The 17,000-nt window shown below is 40.6% G+C and overlaps 1 protein-coding gene across 1 annotated transcript in view; it reads right to left on the bottom strand.

The window, feature by feature from the left end:
- The window catches only part of LOC140727068 (serine/threonine-protein kinase H1-like), a 62,072-nt gene extending 52,277 nt beyond the window's left edge, over positions 1-9,795 (bottom strand). Inside the window, exons 1-2 of the mRNA XM_073044296.1 lie at positions 9,559-9,795; positions 2,058-2,724 (exon numbers count right to left, since the gene is read on the bottom strand). Of these exons, the coding sequence (XP_072900397.1) occupies positions 2,058-2,724; positions 9,559-9,785 (894 nt within the window). The 5' untranslated portion in view covers positions 9,786-9,795. The remainder of the gene's footprint in view (positions 1-2,057; positions 2,725-9,558) is intronic.
- Positions 9,796-17,000: the final 7,205 nt, after the last annotated feature.

Raw genomic sequence — 17,000 nt, 5'->3', positions numbered from 1 at the left:
CTAAGAGTTACTTTAAAGCCATCTTTAAAGTTGCTGATGACACCACTGTCGTTGGCCAAATCAAAGGTGGTAATCAGTTAGCATACCAGAGGGAGACTGAAAACCTGGCAGAGTGATTGCATCATAACAACCTCTCACTGTATGTCAGCAAAACCAGAGCTGATGATTATTGATAACAGGAAGAGAAAAAAATGGAGATCCATGAGCCAGTCGAGATCAAGGGAGCAGAGGTGGAGAGGGTCAGCAACTTTAAATTCCTTGGCGTTATCATTTCAGAGAATCTGTCCTGGGTCCATCACATAAGTGCTATTAAAAAAAGGTAGGGCAGTGGCTCTATTCTCTTAGAAGTTTGAGAAGATTCATCATGTCAGCTAAACCTTCGACAAATTTCTATAGAGGTGTGGTGGTTGCATTGCGGCGTGATATGAAAAAACACTATAAGAAGTTGTGGATAAAGCTCATTCTACCACAGGTAAAGCTCTCCCCACCACTCAGCACATCCATAGGGAGTGCTGTCGCAGGTATGCAACACCCAGGGCCCAGAGCTTCGGGGCCCACACTACCAGATTCAGGAGCATCTTGCTTTTGAAACACTCCGCTCACATCAACACCAAACTGTTCCCATAACCTCTAAACTGACTTTCAAAGACTCCTGATCTCAGTTCTCAATATTTATTGCCTTCTTATTTATTTATTTATCATTTTGTTTGCTTTTAGTCCTTTTTGTATTGCATAATGTGTTGGTTTTTGCACTTTGATTACTCACCTGTCTTGCTGTGTGCGATCTTTCTCATTGATACTGTTGTGTTTCTTTGTACTTACTCTGAATGCTCGCAAGCAAATAAATCACAGAGTATGTGGTAAACTTTGAACTTTAAAGTGGAAATAATGAATCCACTCCCACAGGAGTGGCAGAGTCCTTGTTAGATTCCCATCCCTTTCTTAATATCAGAGCATTACCCTGTTCCGTTCTAGAATGCCAATCCCTGCTACTTATACATGCAGTATAAGTTTTATGTCTGTTGAACACTCAAGCATTTGAAAAAACACAAACATTTCAGCTTTTTAATCTTTTGTCAATGTGAAAATTAATTTATTATCAATGCTTAGTACATACACATCACCGTTTACTATTTTGAGATTCATTTTCTTTCAGGCATTTACAGGAAAGTACATAAACAAAGACTGACAACCAACCAATGTACAAAAACAAACTGTGTAAATGAAAAGTAAGTAATACTGAGAACATGTACAGTCCCTAAAATTGAGTCTGCAAGTTGTGAAATCAGTTCATAGTTGAGATGAGTGAAGTTATCCACGCCAGTTCAGGAGCCTGATGCTTGAGGGGTAATAACTACTTCTGTACCTGAACTTGAAGTGTGCGTTCTTCCACCACTTCCGTATTTTTTTGGAGAAGGATGAGATTTGTGCAGATTCACACTTGGGCAGCATTAAAGCAATGGCTCCAAGGTCTATTCAATGATGCACATTAAATAAAAAAGGCCACCTGTTGTGGAGGAAAGCATCCGTCATAGTCCTGCACAAAGCAGGAAGGAACTCTAAGCACGTCCCCTCTTGGGCATTATGAACAAACTATCTTACCCTGCAATGAATTTTGCAGTTAGTATGTTGCAAACGTATATAAGGCATGCAGACACCAGGCCAGTCTGATTTTCTACAGATTATTCAGCACAGTGAAGATCGTCTCCACAAAAGTTGATGCAGCAAGAGGCAAGAGGCAATAGTGTTTATTGCACACATTACAATACAATACTGATCCAAAATCTGTACCTCATGCTTTGCTGCAGAAGGACAATATTCCCTCACTCAAGATGTTGGTATTCAAGAGGACCATGGCTGTCAAACTAGAAATTAATCTTACCTTTACCATTAAAGTTGGCCTTAGAATTCTAAAAGGGCTTATGTACGTATGGTTACTTCAAGAAGGGGCTATACAGAGTCGAGAAATGAACAGCTCACAACTTGTAAATGAGAAGTTTAAAGGCTTTAAAGATGAGTTACAACTTTAAACAAACTATTCCATAAGTTTCACCTACCTCACCTACATAACTGTACTTGCACTTGAGGATCATCCTGTAAAGCCTTGTCCGGTTTTCATCTTCAAATGGCATAGTTCCACTCAGCAAAATGTAAGAGATCACACCCAAAGCCCACATATCAACAGCATTGGTGTAAGGTTTCCTCAGTAGGATCTCTGGTGCTATGTACTCTGGTGTACCACAAGTGGTCCTCATGCACCAATCTCCACCTTTGTTCCCAGAACTGGCTAGTCCAAAATCAGTGACGAGGATCTTGGAGTCTGATCCCGGGTGGTAATAAAGTAGATTTTCCGGTTTCAAATCTCGATGTGTAATCCCCAAGGTGTGTAGGTACTTTATCCCATCCAAAACCATCTGCAGTACCCTCGTGGCATCTCTCTCTGTAAACGATCCTTTGGCAATGACACGATCAAAAAGTTCTCCACCAGTCGCCAATTCCATCACCATGTAAATACGATCTTGAGTCTCGAAGACCTCAATCAGCTGGACGATGTTGCGGTGGCTGACCCTTCTGAGCACGTTGAGCTCTGACTTGCAAACTTCCTTTCCTTCTTTTGCCTTGGTCTCAATCATTTTGATGGCAAAGGGCTGCTTGGTGGCCCTGTGTTCAACTCTCACCACCCTGCTGAAACTTCCTCTTCCAATAAGAGCCTTGATGTCATACCTGATTAAAATGAGCAGTAACTTTGGTTACATTTTTTTTTTGGCTAGAATCTCTTTAAAATGTATTGTTTCAAATTTACAGTTGACAAGATAGGATTGGGATCAAATAATAAAAATATTGGAAACATTCAGAAGGTCAGACAACATCGGTGGCGAAAGAAACAAAGTTAACAGTTCAGGTTGAAGATCATTTGACAGAACTGTAAAAATCAAAGTTGAATTATGTTCAGTCTTTTAGACAAATATGTACATGTAATGGGTAAGAAAACAATAAATAAGTCAAAACTTCCAAGTTTTATGTTTTTTCCTTACAAAAGATATTCATATAATTATATAATAAAAATGTAAACTTCAACTTAATCCCTCCTAACTAAATTTACCTGCTTATTCAATCAGTGTGTATTTCATGAGAATAAACAGTCAATAATGCAAATATCAGATGGAGAGCATTTTCTAACCTGAAAATAGATGAACTCATTTGTCTAGATAGAAACTTAGATAAAGCTTGCTTCATCACTCCCTGCCAGGAATACAGTTGCCAGACCACGGATTGCTTTTATGATGTTGGAGGCATTTGATATATCAGCATAGATTAAACTTCTACCTGTCCTTGGGCCACTCATAAGTAAACAATACAGTGAAGATACTTAGACTATGCATTGGATTTCTGAGACGGCTCCTGATAATTGATTTGTCCCCAAAATGCTCTACCAACCGGTATTTTTTTTGATAATTTGTCCTTTAATATTTACCACATAACTCACACTTTTCCAAGTTAACAACTGGATAAATAACGGTAATGAACTGTCAATAGACAAACAGCACATTCCAGGAATTGTCACATGCAGCAATCCACCATAAATATATTCTGAGTATATTGTTGTTACTGTTCCAAATACAGCCTGATTACATACTGGTTCTCACAAAATGGTGGATTCACCCCCTCCCTCATAGTCTTGCCCCTTTTCAATCTGAGTGAGATAATCATCAAACTTTAGGTATACAACTGAGTGTCTATATATCTCTATTTCAAGGAAGATCCTTCCAGCAGCCTCTTGCTATTGTTCTTCATCAACTTTACAATAGTATCTCAGCAATACACAGATATTTGTTTACAATATGGGAAGGATCCACTTTCACACTGAGCCACCCTACTTATACAGACAGCTGTGCCTCATGCCTTCAGACTTTCTGATCCAGACACTCTAATGGTGTGCTTTGGCAAGCAAAATACCATTGTATGGCAACTCCACTGCTGAAGTATAGAGTGATGGATGGATGTAGACAGGAATCTTCACTGGAATATGTCTGCATTTTGTTCACAAATTCACTTTGGTTTGGTGCTCTATGTCAAACATGTAGCAAGGGATTTTTTTTCTACTGCATACTGAAGAGATCTGGAATAAAACAAATGAATTCTTAGACTTAAAAGCCATGAACCAATAATTCAGGATTTGGAGTTTGTAAAATGGTAATAAGTCCCAACTTGCTTCAAAGGCACGGTGGACAAGAATGGACAATAAATATTTTCATTTATGGTCAAAGGCAAACACAAAAGGAATTCCACAAACTTGGCCTACAAAGCTGTAGGTTTGCTGCCAACAACATAAGACAGAAAAAGGGAGGAATATACAGCCATCAAAAATAAAGGAAGCTGATGGTTTTTGATACCTATGCCTATTATTGAATTTGTGGAAGGAATATTTGCAAGTGTTAGAAGGGAGCACATTTCAACCAAAGGACTCGCTCCCACGAGAATAGCTATCTGATCCACACTGTAAAGACTAATTGGTTGCATTACTTTACACACTGTGAATAAAGAAATTCACTCTATATCTGTACAATAATGAAAATAAGTTGAACTTACAGTATATAATACCTTTCTTATGTTGAAACATTCCAAAGCACTTCACAGGACAGTTTCCAAATAGAATTTAGCAACTAACTATAAAGAGATATCAGGGTTGCTGACCAAAATCATGGACAAAGAAACTTTTTATTTCAAAACACCTTAAATATGGGGAGGTAGAAGGCAATAAATTGAAATAGATTTCCAGTGTAGTGTCTAAACATAAAGAACAACTGTCAAAAGCGTCAGCAGGCAGAATATTTAGACAGGATGGCATCTTTATTGCCGAATTGCAATGTTCAAATAAATTTGAACAGATTGTGCAGAGATTTAGTTAGAGATAGTTTTGTGGCAGTGCTGGGGAGTTAAGAGTCAGGTTAGGGTTTAGTGAAGGGATGAGGGGGAGCTAGAGTTTAGGGGCAGTCAATGAAGAGTAAAGGGAAGGAGCTGAATTTGGACATCCAGGTCAGAGCTCTAAGTGGTCAAAACACCAGTTCTCCAACGTTCAGATCGGCAGAGACCAATAATTTCCAGGTCAGAAGACCATACAGGCAGGAAGCACGAGGGCCAGTAACCCCTCAGGTTGCCTAGTCCCACGGATGGAAGTCCATGCAGACAGGAGAAACAAGGCCCAGTGGCCTCCTGAGGTCAGCAAGTCCCTGAGTCAAAGGTCGGTGTAAGTTTAATTGCCGAAGCCCCATGATTGTTGAGTTCTGGTGTCAAGGTCAAAGTCCCATGAATCAGATTTGATATCACTAGCATATTTGTGAAATTTGCTGTTTTGCAGCAGCAATACTTTTCCATACATGCTAATAAATAACTATAAATTACAATTAAGAAATATTTTTAAAAATTAAAGTACTGTAGTGCAAAAAGGAAAAAAGGTGAGGTAGTGTGGGTTCATTGTTCATTCAGAAATCATATAATAGAGGAAAAAGCTGTCTGAGAGTCTGAGACCCAGGACCGGAGTTGGAGACTGTCTGCGCCAGTGGATGACTGGGTGACAGTGGGGAATAGGTGCATGCTTTTCTGTTGTTGTTTTGTTTCATTGTTGCTTGTGTTGTTTCGCTGAACATTGTGGGCATGCTATGTGAGTGTTGGAATGTGTAGTCAGTCCTGAGGGCATCCTTAGATGTGTTGTTTTAAAAAACGCAAACTTCGCATTTCACTGTATGCTTCGATGTACATGTGATAAACTTGAATCTATTTTCAGCCGTATGAATTAGATAGAGGATTGCCAACATTTCTGCTTATTTTGCTTACGTTTTGGTTGACTGCATTTTGATTGCCTGTTTGCAATTGTATAGCATAATCTAACAGTGAATTCCCAGAGGATTTCCTGCATATCTTGTTGGACTTGTACTAACTACTCTTGCTGGTTTTGATTCATGCTGTTAATATATTGAGTTTGGGCCTGTCTCCTTTTGTATGTGGAAATCGTGAATGCTAAAACTATGAATTTAAATTTCATTTATTTGTTTAATTGTACTAAAATTAGGTAAAGCTGATAGAAATAACAAATGCTACTTTTTTTTATAGTTAGTAACTTGTTTCAATCCCATTCTACTAAAGTCAGTTTGAATATATAGTGTTCCCTGTCCTCAACTTTAGAAGATGCAAATAGCATAGGAAAGCGACTGCACTGATTCACGCACAAAAGGCTCTCATTATATGATGAGAATTTCCTTTTGCAATTACTGCTGTTTGAATAATGAGGGTGAAAAGGAGTTTTATTTAAGTTTTTAAAGTAATGAAGGATTTTTATAGAATAAATAGGATACAAGTATCACCACTGCCAAGAAGATTAAAATTAGTGAATGTTGAAAATTAGTGCATGTAGTTAAATAAATGAGCAGTGATTAGGGAAAAATTATTTTGAGGAGTTGCAAAAGAATAAAACATATTACTAAATGGGTTAGGCAGGGAAATATTTGCACAAGGGAATAACATTTCCATTCCATTCAGAATTAGTTGCTTGTGCCTCTTGCTCCTTCAAATTGTGGAAAATAAAGGAATTATTCTGTTTTGTTGTTACCAGTATTTATTTATTGGTTTCATCCTCAGCATTTTCTTTATTACTTTCAGCGGAACATGAATCACGTTGAATCTGTTTACCCAATTTAAACTCACTAGAACTCTGGTTCTAGCACCCAGATGACAGTCGTCACCTATTACTCATTTTTTTTTTAGTTTAATACTGTCCACACATTTTTACAAAAAGCAAATATTTACTTGAAGACCATCAGGTAAAGCACTTTTGCTGAACATTAAAACTCAGTGAAGAGTGGCCATCAAGTATTTTAAGTGCGCTGTTGATAGACCGACAAAGGTCAACAATTATGTTGCAAGAGATTATTTATTTAACCTGTTTCCTCACCGAAGAGATCAAGGATGATCTATTACTTAACGCTAAATATTTCTACCTATTCTGCATATTCTTCAACTGTTATTTACATAAGCATTCTAAGTTTTGGTACCAGTATCCTTGCTTCAAATCCTGTATCCTCACCCCGGACACAAAGAGTGGAAATAGATTATTTCTATTTATCCTTTCAACTAGTGACAGCATCAATCAAACTATCTCTTCACCATTCAAATGCCACGGTGTTCAACCCTTGATTAGTCACTTCATGTAACAAAATGGCAGAGAAACCATCGAGAGTGTCCTGTCTGGCTGCATCATTTTGTGGTACAGAAGCTGCAGGGCAGAGGACTGCAGGGCCCTAAAGCAGACAGTAAAAACTGCCAAGAGGATCACCAGAGTCTCCCTCCCCTCCATTTGTGATATTTACAGGGTCTGCTGCAGACGAAGGGCCCAAAGCATTGTTGAGGATCCCCACCACCATCTCACAATCTCTTTGACCCACTACGGTTAGTCAGGAAGGAGGTAGAGAAGCATCAGGACGAGGACCAGAAGACTGAGTAACAGCTTCTTCCCTCAGACTGCGAGACTGATGAATACCTTGACGTCAGCGAGGTCTTGTCACTAGGTCAGCAAGATGTTTACCTGTACTGTACTTTTCTACATGCATTTTGAATTATTTTAATTAACTTATCTACATAATATTTTGGTTTATGTGCTGTGTATGATATACGTTCTGTGGGTGCACCATTGTCCGGAAGAACATTGTTTCATTTGGTTGTATAAATGTACAGTCAGATGACATTAAAATTGAACATGAAATGATATAAACGCACTGTCACTACAATGTTTTTGTGGGGTAGTGCTGTGGTAAAGGCTTAGACAATTAAATTAACAGCTTACACATCTAACATCATAAATGTCCCTTTAATGGCTACATGTGGAACGCTACCTGCAATAATTCTAACTATAGGTACTCTCCGGGAGGACAGGTTCTACATAATGTCCTTTCATTTTACTATTTAATTCAGCATTACAATTTGCATGCATGCCTACTTTGTATCTGTAGGAGTACTGCACTGTGCTCAGTTCTGGTCGCTTCACTACAGGAAGGATGTGGAAACCATAGAAAGGGTGCAGAGGAGATTTACAAGGATGTTGCCCGGATTGGGGAGCATGCCTTATGAAAACAGGTTGAGTGAACTTGGCCTTTTCTCCTTGGAGCGACAAAGGATGAGAGGTGACCTGATAGAGTTGTATAAGATGATGAGAGGCATTGATCCTGTGGATAGTCAGAGGCTTTTTCCCAGGGCTGAAATGGTTGCCCCAAGAGGACACAGGTTTAAGCTACTGGGAAGTAGGTACAGAGGAGATGTCAGGGGTAAGTTTTTCACTCAGAGAGTGGTGAGTGCATGGAATGGGCTGCTGGCAACGGTGGTGGAGGCAGATACGATAGGGTCTTTTAAGAGACTTTTCGATAAGTACATGAAGCTTAGAAAAATAGAGGGCTATGGGTAAGCCTAGTAATTTCTAAGGTAAGGACATGTTTGGCACAACTTTGTGGGCCGCAGGGCCTGTATTGTGCTGTAGGATTTCTCTATTTCTAGGTATCCTTTTCTAATTCTGCTACTGCCTTACAGTGACTCATTGTACATCAGGGAACAGTTTGAGGTTTGCTGTTTTAGTTTTGCACTTTTTATAAATAATTGTTTGTCAGTGCGTACAAATGGCTGGAGAGACTCACACCCCAGCATGCTCCGGATTCACAACATGCCTTCCCACTCTGTCACTGCTATACCAGTCACAGGATCATCCACACTGATAGAAGCGGAATCCCTTTACCACGGAAACCATCATGGCAACAACTTCAACTCCGTTCTCGGGATCTGACAACTGCAGAACTCACTTTTTTTCGGCCATCTGCCCCTCAAAATAACACTCAAGTTTGGATAATCCAACCGCAACCTCTGAACTGTCACTTATTCGTTTGGTGGTCATGTTCCTACATTCTCGGATCCTCTGAACAGAAACAAAACGTTGTACTGTAATAAAACGTTTACTGATAAGAATAAGAAAACAAAAGTCAATGCTCGAATTCTGTAACCAAGCATTTTCTCTCCAAATTACTCCCATCCTTACCACCGTTCAGGATGGAAGAATCTTTACCTTACCATCCATCTGCAGGAAAGTTCATTCGGAAACTATCACGGAACGCCATTTCCCGCTCCCTATTAATCACTGTAAAGCACAATTTATGGAACAAGTTGAACTGGGTACACGCGCCTTTAGGCGCAATGACTACATGTTTAGACAAATAAAAATAGCAAGTTGCGGGCAACATCTGAGTTAGCTCTCGGTGTGTAATTCCTGCGTTCTCTGCTTCTTTTCCAGACTTCCAGCATCTCTTTCTCTTTTTTATTTTGCTTTACCAGCAACCTATGATTGAGGAGTATGGACTCCTTTTTGCGACACGGCGCACAATGACTAACAATTGTAATAACCTGTAGATAAGAAGCTGCAGAAATTGGTATTCATTAAAATAAAGAGAACGTAAATTAGGTTATAGGTTGGTCTAAGCCGGCTGTTCCCCTCAGAACTAATTTGAGAATTGTTTGCCCGGTTACCTTGCTGTGACTTTCGGGTCAAACTTGGCTCGGTACTTCGCCACTTTGGTTTTACTTGCTGCCTCGGGACAACCAGCGTCGCTTTGCCCACTGCCCAGTCCCTTGGATTCCGCTTTGTGTGTCCCCTCATCATACACTTGGGACTTGCAGTTCACCACCGTCTTCACAAAGTCCACATAGCAGTTTCTCGGCGGCTCTGGCAGCACTTTACTCGTCCCGCAGCCCATCACTCGGACATTGTGGGCTTTGATCACCGCAGACTGAGATCTCCTCCCTCCGCCGAGCGAGCCCCAGTCCTGCTCACCGCATCGCAACGCTGCCGCCCTCAAGCGACCAGGCAAGCAAAGGGTGCCAGCATCAGTAATTCGGAAGATCAACTTTCCTTCAAAATTGGCCTCGGCGTGGATCAAATACCACAGCACCACCCATAACACGTGAGGAGAAGTGCCCAATGATCTAATAACAGATTAGGATATCACCGACTATAAGGCCAAGTGGATGTTACCAACAAAAGACCCGACATCCTGTGGTGAACTACATATACCTGTCTGGACTGTTCCTGTGGCTCCTCCCACAGACCCCTGTATAAAGGCGATTGAGGCCTGAGCCCGGCCTCATTCTCCAGGATGTAGTGTTGTTCATTCTTCCAGTCAATAAAAGCCGATATCTCGCTTCTTACGTCTCAGAGTGAGTTATTGATGGTGCATCACATCCTTACTTGGAATATAGCCCCATGCCTTCATGGTGGCTGGATCTAAACGCTGCACCTCTCATCAGGGATGCTCAATAAATTGGGTCACCAACATCCTTTCAAGGATTAAGACAGCCTGGCCTTGCAAATTGCACTCAATTCCAGCAAAATAAACAAATAGCAGTTAGTCCATCAAATACAATTTTTTTCAGGTGGCACTGAGCCATAATAATGCTTGTGATCCCAGAATTTTCTAGCTGTATTTCAATATTCTAGCATCCGGTGTACTTTGCTTTTGAGTAAATGGAACGAATTGCTTCTGAAAAATTTGAGTAACACATCTGAAACCAAATTACATGAACTAACATCTTGACCTCACCATAATTTCCACATCATTGGCATGTGTACAGATTGTCACTTCAGTGAGTTTTCTGTATTTGGACCAACTGCTTAATTATGTTTAATGGCCAAGTACACAAAGGAAAGAGAATGAGAAAATAAACTTTGATGATAATCACTGGAGTGGAAAGTGCTAAAGATTTCTGATTGTTCACCCCACCAGGGGTATTCTGTTAACCAGACCCTTCCCTGCAAGATGGTTTTGATATTAAAATGACAAGAGGAGGGAGACAGCTTTCTGAAAAAAAGGACATAATGTCAGTGAACCTGTGGTAATCTTGTTACTGTTCCTTAATTTCAATGGTGGCATGGTAACGTAGTGGTTATTTAGTGGTTTTTTGATGTGGATTATGCCTTTTGAGCTGTGATGTCCAGCAATTGCCCAATTTTATTGCTAGCCAATGACCTACCAACAAATATGCCTTTGGAATGTGGGAGGAAACTAGGGCACCCAGAGGAAACCCACATAGTCCTGGGGAGGACGTACAAACTCTTTACAGGCAACCCTGGTCACCTGTATTGTAAAGCCTGTGCTAATCACTACTGTACTGCGCTGCCCCAGCTCAACACTTCACAGTACCAGTGACCAGGGTTCAATTCCCATCACTGTCTGTGATGAGATTGTGTATTCCTCCCGTGGGTTTCCTCCACGAGCTCCAGTATCTTCTCACAGTCCAAAGACAGACAAGTTGTTAGGTTAATTGGTCATTGTAAATTCCCTGTGATTAGGCTAGGGTTAAATTGGGTGTTGCAGGGCGGCATGAGTCGAAGGCCCAGAGTGGCCTGTTCTGCGCTGTATCTCAAGAAATAACAAATGAAGAAAAATCCCGATAACATTACATTAAAACTACCATTTTAATATATCTGAGGATGTTCTATGAGTCTGTGGTGGCCAGTGCTGTCATGTTTGCTGTTGTGTGCTGGGGCAGTAGGCTGAGGGTAGTAGACACCAACAGAATTAACAAACTCATTCGTAAGGCCAGTGATGTTGTGGGGGTGGAACTGGACTCTCTGACGGTGGTGTCTGAAAAGAGGATGCTGTCCAAGTTGCATGCCATCTTGGACAATGACTCCCATCCACTCCATAATGTACTGGTTAGGCACAGGAGTACATTCAGCCAGAGACTCATTCCACCGAGATGTAACACTGAGCGTCATAGGAAGTCATTCCTACCTGTGGCCATCAAACTTTACAACTCCTCCCTCAGAGTGTCAGACACCCTGAGCCAATAGGCTGGTCCTGGACTTATTTCCACTTAGCATAAATTACTTACTATTATTTAATTATTTATGGTTTTATATTGCTATATTTCTAAACTATTCTTGATTGGCGTGACTGTAAGGAAACCCAATTTCCCTCGGGATCAATAAAAGAATGACTGTCTATTAATGTGTTGGCTTGCTTGATTTAAGTTGGGATCTATTGCCATCTAGTGACCAACTTTATTAGTTCGATAGGTCACTAATTTTGTTTGATTTGTTTGGGACTTATGTGGAGAGATTCTGCGGAAAATGCTAGTGAAAATGCAATGAAACTAATTTACAGAAATGTAGGAACATAGAATGTTGAATAGTCCATTTGTCCCCGCCTACCATGTTCAGAAATAATTTGAAATAACTGGTATTTGAACTAATTCCATTGCATTTGTCCCTTGTCATCCAACAAATTTAATTAACAAAACTTTAGCTATCTTAGACGAAAAATTGTTGTTTCCTTTGATGGGGTAGCAGTCTCCCATAACCCTCCCCTACAAGTAGAAATTTATGCAAATTTCACTCCTGAATGACCTGAGTTCAACTTTCAGAAGTAATTTTTGCATCCTGTACTTACCAACTGTTGGAATAATTTCTATCTATCTACTCTATAAGTTACTTTTAATATCTCACACTGCACAACCTGTCATTGTTGTTAAATTCATAAAGTCCAAGAGTTACATGGGTAAATCTTTCTTCATAGGTCTCCAAAGATGCAGCACATATCATTCTTTGCGTGTGGCCTAACCTAGGCTTGGTATGATTGCATCATATTTTTGATTGCTTTGTATTTTAGTCATCTAGCTATTATAGGCCAGTATTCCGTAAGGATCTGACAATGTATCTTGAATCTGACATATTAATTCTACTTCTCTTCCCAGTGATGCTGCCTGACTTGAGTGTTTCCAATATTATTGCTTGTTTTGAAATTTCCATATCACATAAGCTTTTGTGATTATTTTCTGTATTTATCTGAGGCATTTAATGATCTGTGTATCATTTCTAGCTTTTCATATATTTGTATGTACACAATTCTGTACTTATTCAAGTCATACCATCACTCAATCGCTTATTGAAGATGTCACAGCAATCTACTGCAACCAAGGAAGATTCCAGCTTGTGACACTTGTTTGTATCACTGGACCCTGAGGTCAACAGAGTGGAACAGCCCAGGTGAATTGGCTTTTCCACTTTAAAGGCTCTCCTGTACAGGTTTTCCGTCTTCGTTGGACACAGTAACAGATATTTAAATTAAATAAATAGTGCAAAAAGAGAGGAAAAGATAGCGAGGTAGTGTACATTGTCCATTGGGAAATCAGATGGATGAGGGGTAGAAACTGTTCCTCAAGCCCTGAGTGTGTGTCTTCATGCTCCCTGATGGTAGCAATGAGTGGATGATGGGGGCCCTTAATGATGGACGCTGCCTTTCTGAGCCATCACCTTTTGAAGATGTCCTTGATGCTGGGGAGGCTAGTACCCAGGATGGAGCTGACTAAGCTTACAACTTTCTGTAGCTTTTTCCAATCCTGTGCAGTGGCCCCGCCATACCAGATGGTGATGCAACCCATTAGCTTGTTCTCCGTGGTATACCTGTAGAAATTCTGGTACTTGCTTGTCTTTTATATATACACTCATGTTCTGTGGTTGGAGAGTGTATGGTTATAGAAAGCAAGGGAGCGAAGAGTAGCCCTTGTCCCTGGAACCCAGACAGCTGATTGTGTTTTCTCCTGAGGATGACGACGTTACATGTATTCTCTTGTAACCGAGACTTAATCATGAGGTGACTCTTCTAATGATTTATATTGAGACTTTCTCCATTGATGGAGAGGTCTGCAGAATTAGTTGGGGCCATATGTAGTGTACCAGCTCCGATTCAGTATTGTTCCAAATTTTTCTATTTAGGGAAGCAGAAGATATTACTGACTGGTTGTTACTTATATTTAGGGCAGCAATGAAGTTCTTCGGTCTCTGTCTGTTTTTGGCCATCTCCTTTATTGTGCCTTGGTGTGGTTCAGGGACCTTACACACACAGATGTAGAAAGATACTTCATTGCTGTTTCTGTAACTCTTTTTTTCTTGATCAGTCAGGGTTGTTAGCCCTGAGCTGAACCTCCAAACCTGGAGGACCAGTGGAATGGTATTAGCCTGGCCTCTGCCCTTTGATCTGTTTGGCATGGGTGACCCTACCAGGAGCCAAAGCACAAGGTCCTGATTCCAGCTCTCCAGGTCATTGAGACATACAAGCCTACAAACCCTATGGCAAAGTTGTGGTCCTCTTGGAGGTGACTGGCAGTTAAAGCAACTAAACACTCAATAAATAATAGAAAATAATTTTTTTCCTGGGTACAACATTTCCTAAGCAGACCATCGCAATCTGTACGGATTGGAAACAACATCTCCATCTCACTGACAAGCAATACTGGTGCACCCCAGGGATGTGTACTTAGCCCACTGCTTTACTGTCTCTATACCCATGTCTGTGTATCAACCTACCTTTGTAAATTTCAGGAAAATAGGGTCCAGCTTTGTATGTTTGGGACATTGGACAGGAGTTTCTAAAATGTCTTTTACCTGGACACTTTTGTTTCATCGCTCAGATTTTTTAAAATGATAGTGAGTTATTAATAATAACATTATTTATATCACACCTTTTGTGATGTAAATTGTGATTAACTATCACCACAGACAATGAAGAGGTGAGCGAAGATGAAGTGAATTTGAGGGATGAGCTGTGCTGGTGTGTTGCAAAATTGACGCAGATGGAGTGAGTGATTCGGAGAGGAGGAGTCAAGCCAGAGGAGTTTCGATGCCCATCCAACTAACTCTGACGCGAGGTTGGATCACCCTAAGCACCAAGCCCACATGGGGAGTTGAGAGCGGCTTCTGGCTGAGTGGCAAGATATAGGCCCATAACAAATCTAGGCCCGGAGTGTTACACTGTGGCGGGGCATGGGTCCTAACGCAAAGCACGTCAAACTGTCCGCTATTTGGACAAAGTAAACACTGGCCCATATAGACTGGAAAGGCAGTGTGTTGGGACCGGAGGTGAGAGTCAGGCCAATTTCGCTTGCTCTCCCGTGATGTTCACTGCTTTCGCTGTGACACTGAGGCTGTGAGACTACCCTGGTTGCTGTGCTTCATCTCTGTGAGCTTTGCAGTGACTTGCCCAGCTAATGTGATGAATTGAGACCGAGGCTTGGGCCTATTCCATGTTCCTCCGACGATTTGGATATAAGGACTCAGTTTGGTTTGGATGCTGTGCTCACCTCTATTGTTTGCACAATTTGTGTTCTTTTTTCTCTCTTTCTCTGTGCATTGGGTGTTGCTCTTTATTTTTTAAATTGGGTTCTTTCAGGTTTCCTGCTTTGTGGCTGCCTGTAAGCGGTCAAATCTCAAGGTTGTATAATGTGTACATTTTTAATAAGAAATGTACTTTGAATCTTTGAGATAGAATACTGAGAAGCATGGTATTTTTCCTGTACCAGTATGGTTTAGTTTAGACCACCCACTCTACTTGTCAGTCTTTTTGGAAGTTTCTGCAATGTTAGTTTGGGAATAGATTTTCTGCGGCAATCTTAAAGGCATCATTGTAACTTATTCACCAGTACATTGCAGAAGGAACCAGTAACAGAGACCAGGATTAAAACAGTATAAACCAATCAGTTCCATCTGCATGAATCACTCCTGGGAAAGTTAAGACATCTGCTGCAATGAAGCTGTCTTGTAACCGCAATGCACTTCAACAGACAGCTGACTAGGCTTGTGAAGGGTAGTGTCTCCATTAGCTGCTGTAATTTACTGCCCTTTCCTGTGGGAAGCAGCTTCTGTCATATGCTCATGATAAAGATCCCTTTTATATTTGCTCTGTTCATAGGTGCAACAGAATTTCTAGGGAACTCTCTACAAAGGCAAAAGGTCAGCTTGGAGTTGCCAGGGTTGGAAATGGACTAACTAGGAATGCTGGAGATATGAGGGGGTAATGATATAGGATTTGAGAGTGACTGAGAAAAAGAGGCCTGGGCTTTCAAATTAAACCCATAAGGAGGCTATAACTCGAAATCTCACCCCTGCTAATCTATAATTTAACCTCTGTAATCAAAATGATGAATTTAAAATAAGAATCTTCTGGCTTTAAATTCTTTTATGTCCTTGTCAAATTCTCGTAAAGTAATCTCCATCTTTTTTGCATCTTCCTTCCCACTGTGACCCTTTGTGCATCCCCAGTTGGGAGAAATACCATCAGCCCACTCTATTATTCATTTCTCCCTTAATAAGCACTTAGGCTATACCTTCTTGATCAAAGTGTTGATCATTGATTTCTGTTAGCTCCTTCTTTAGCAACCATTTTATTAGCATGCTTTCATGCTGTTGTTCTACAATTGTATTGTGCTCCAACTGTTTATATTACTGTTTTCTCTCTATGCTCTGTGCCAACTGACAGACCACAGGACGTGGATTCAGGTATACACATAAAGCTGGACAGGAACCAGAAATACCTTGTAAGGGATTAGGGACAAAAAGTTTTCAGAAATTTTAGTTTATTATTTCTTTGTGCAAGCCACTGTGAGGTAAATGAGTGATGGAGAAAACAAACCTTTATCATCTTTGATGCCAAACTCAGCTTCAATATGGTCAAATAAATACTATGTGAGGCAATGAATAAAGCTCTTTCTCCACAGTCAGCCAAGAGCAACACTCTGGTTTTCTTGAGTTGGCATTGCTAAAAGAATCTATTTTTCCACAGTCTTCAAAGCTCTGAAGTTCTGAAAAGTTTAGTGCAGGACATTGGGAGTAACAGGGGAGAAGGGCACAGAGGGAAAAACGACAATTTGTTTGGAGGTATTAAATGTAACTTTTCTACAAATGTCCACCATGAGGTGCCCCAAAATGCAGCCCTCAAAGTTCTGGCAAATCAGTTTTATTTGCACTTGAGATTCTTATTTTCTGATTGCTGCTCCAAGCATGAGGATGTATTTGGTAGCGTGCCTTCATTAATGATTCACTCTTAAATTAGAACATTAGTTGATGTCATCTGCATCAACAGCCTGGACTCCAGCCACTAGGAATGTTGATCAAACCTCTAACATGCCCCGTGAGC

Source organism: Hemitrygon akajei, chromosome 1 (assembly GCF_048418815.1).
Source record: "Hemitrygon akajei chromosome 1, sHemAka1.3, whole genome shotgun sequence".
NCBI lineage: Eukaryota > Metazoa > Chordata > Chondrichthyes > Myliobatiformes > Dasyatidae > Hemitrygon > Hemitrygon akajei.
This window is presented reverse-complemented; position numbering and strand designations above follow the sequence as displayed.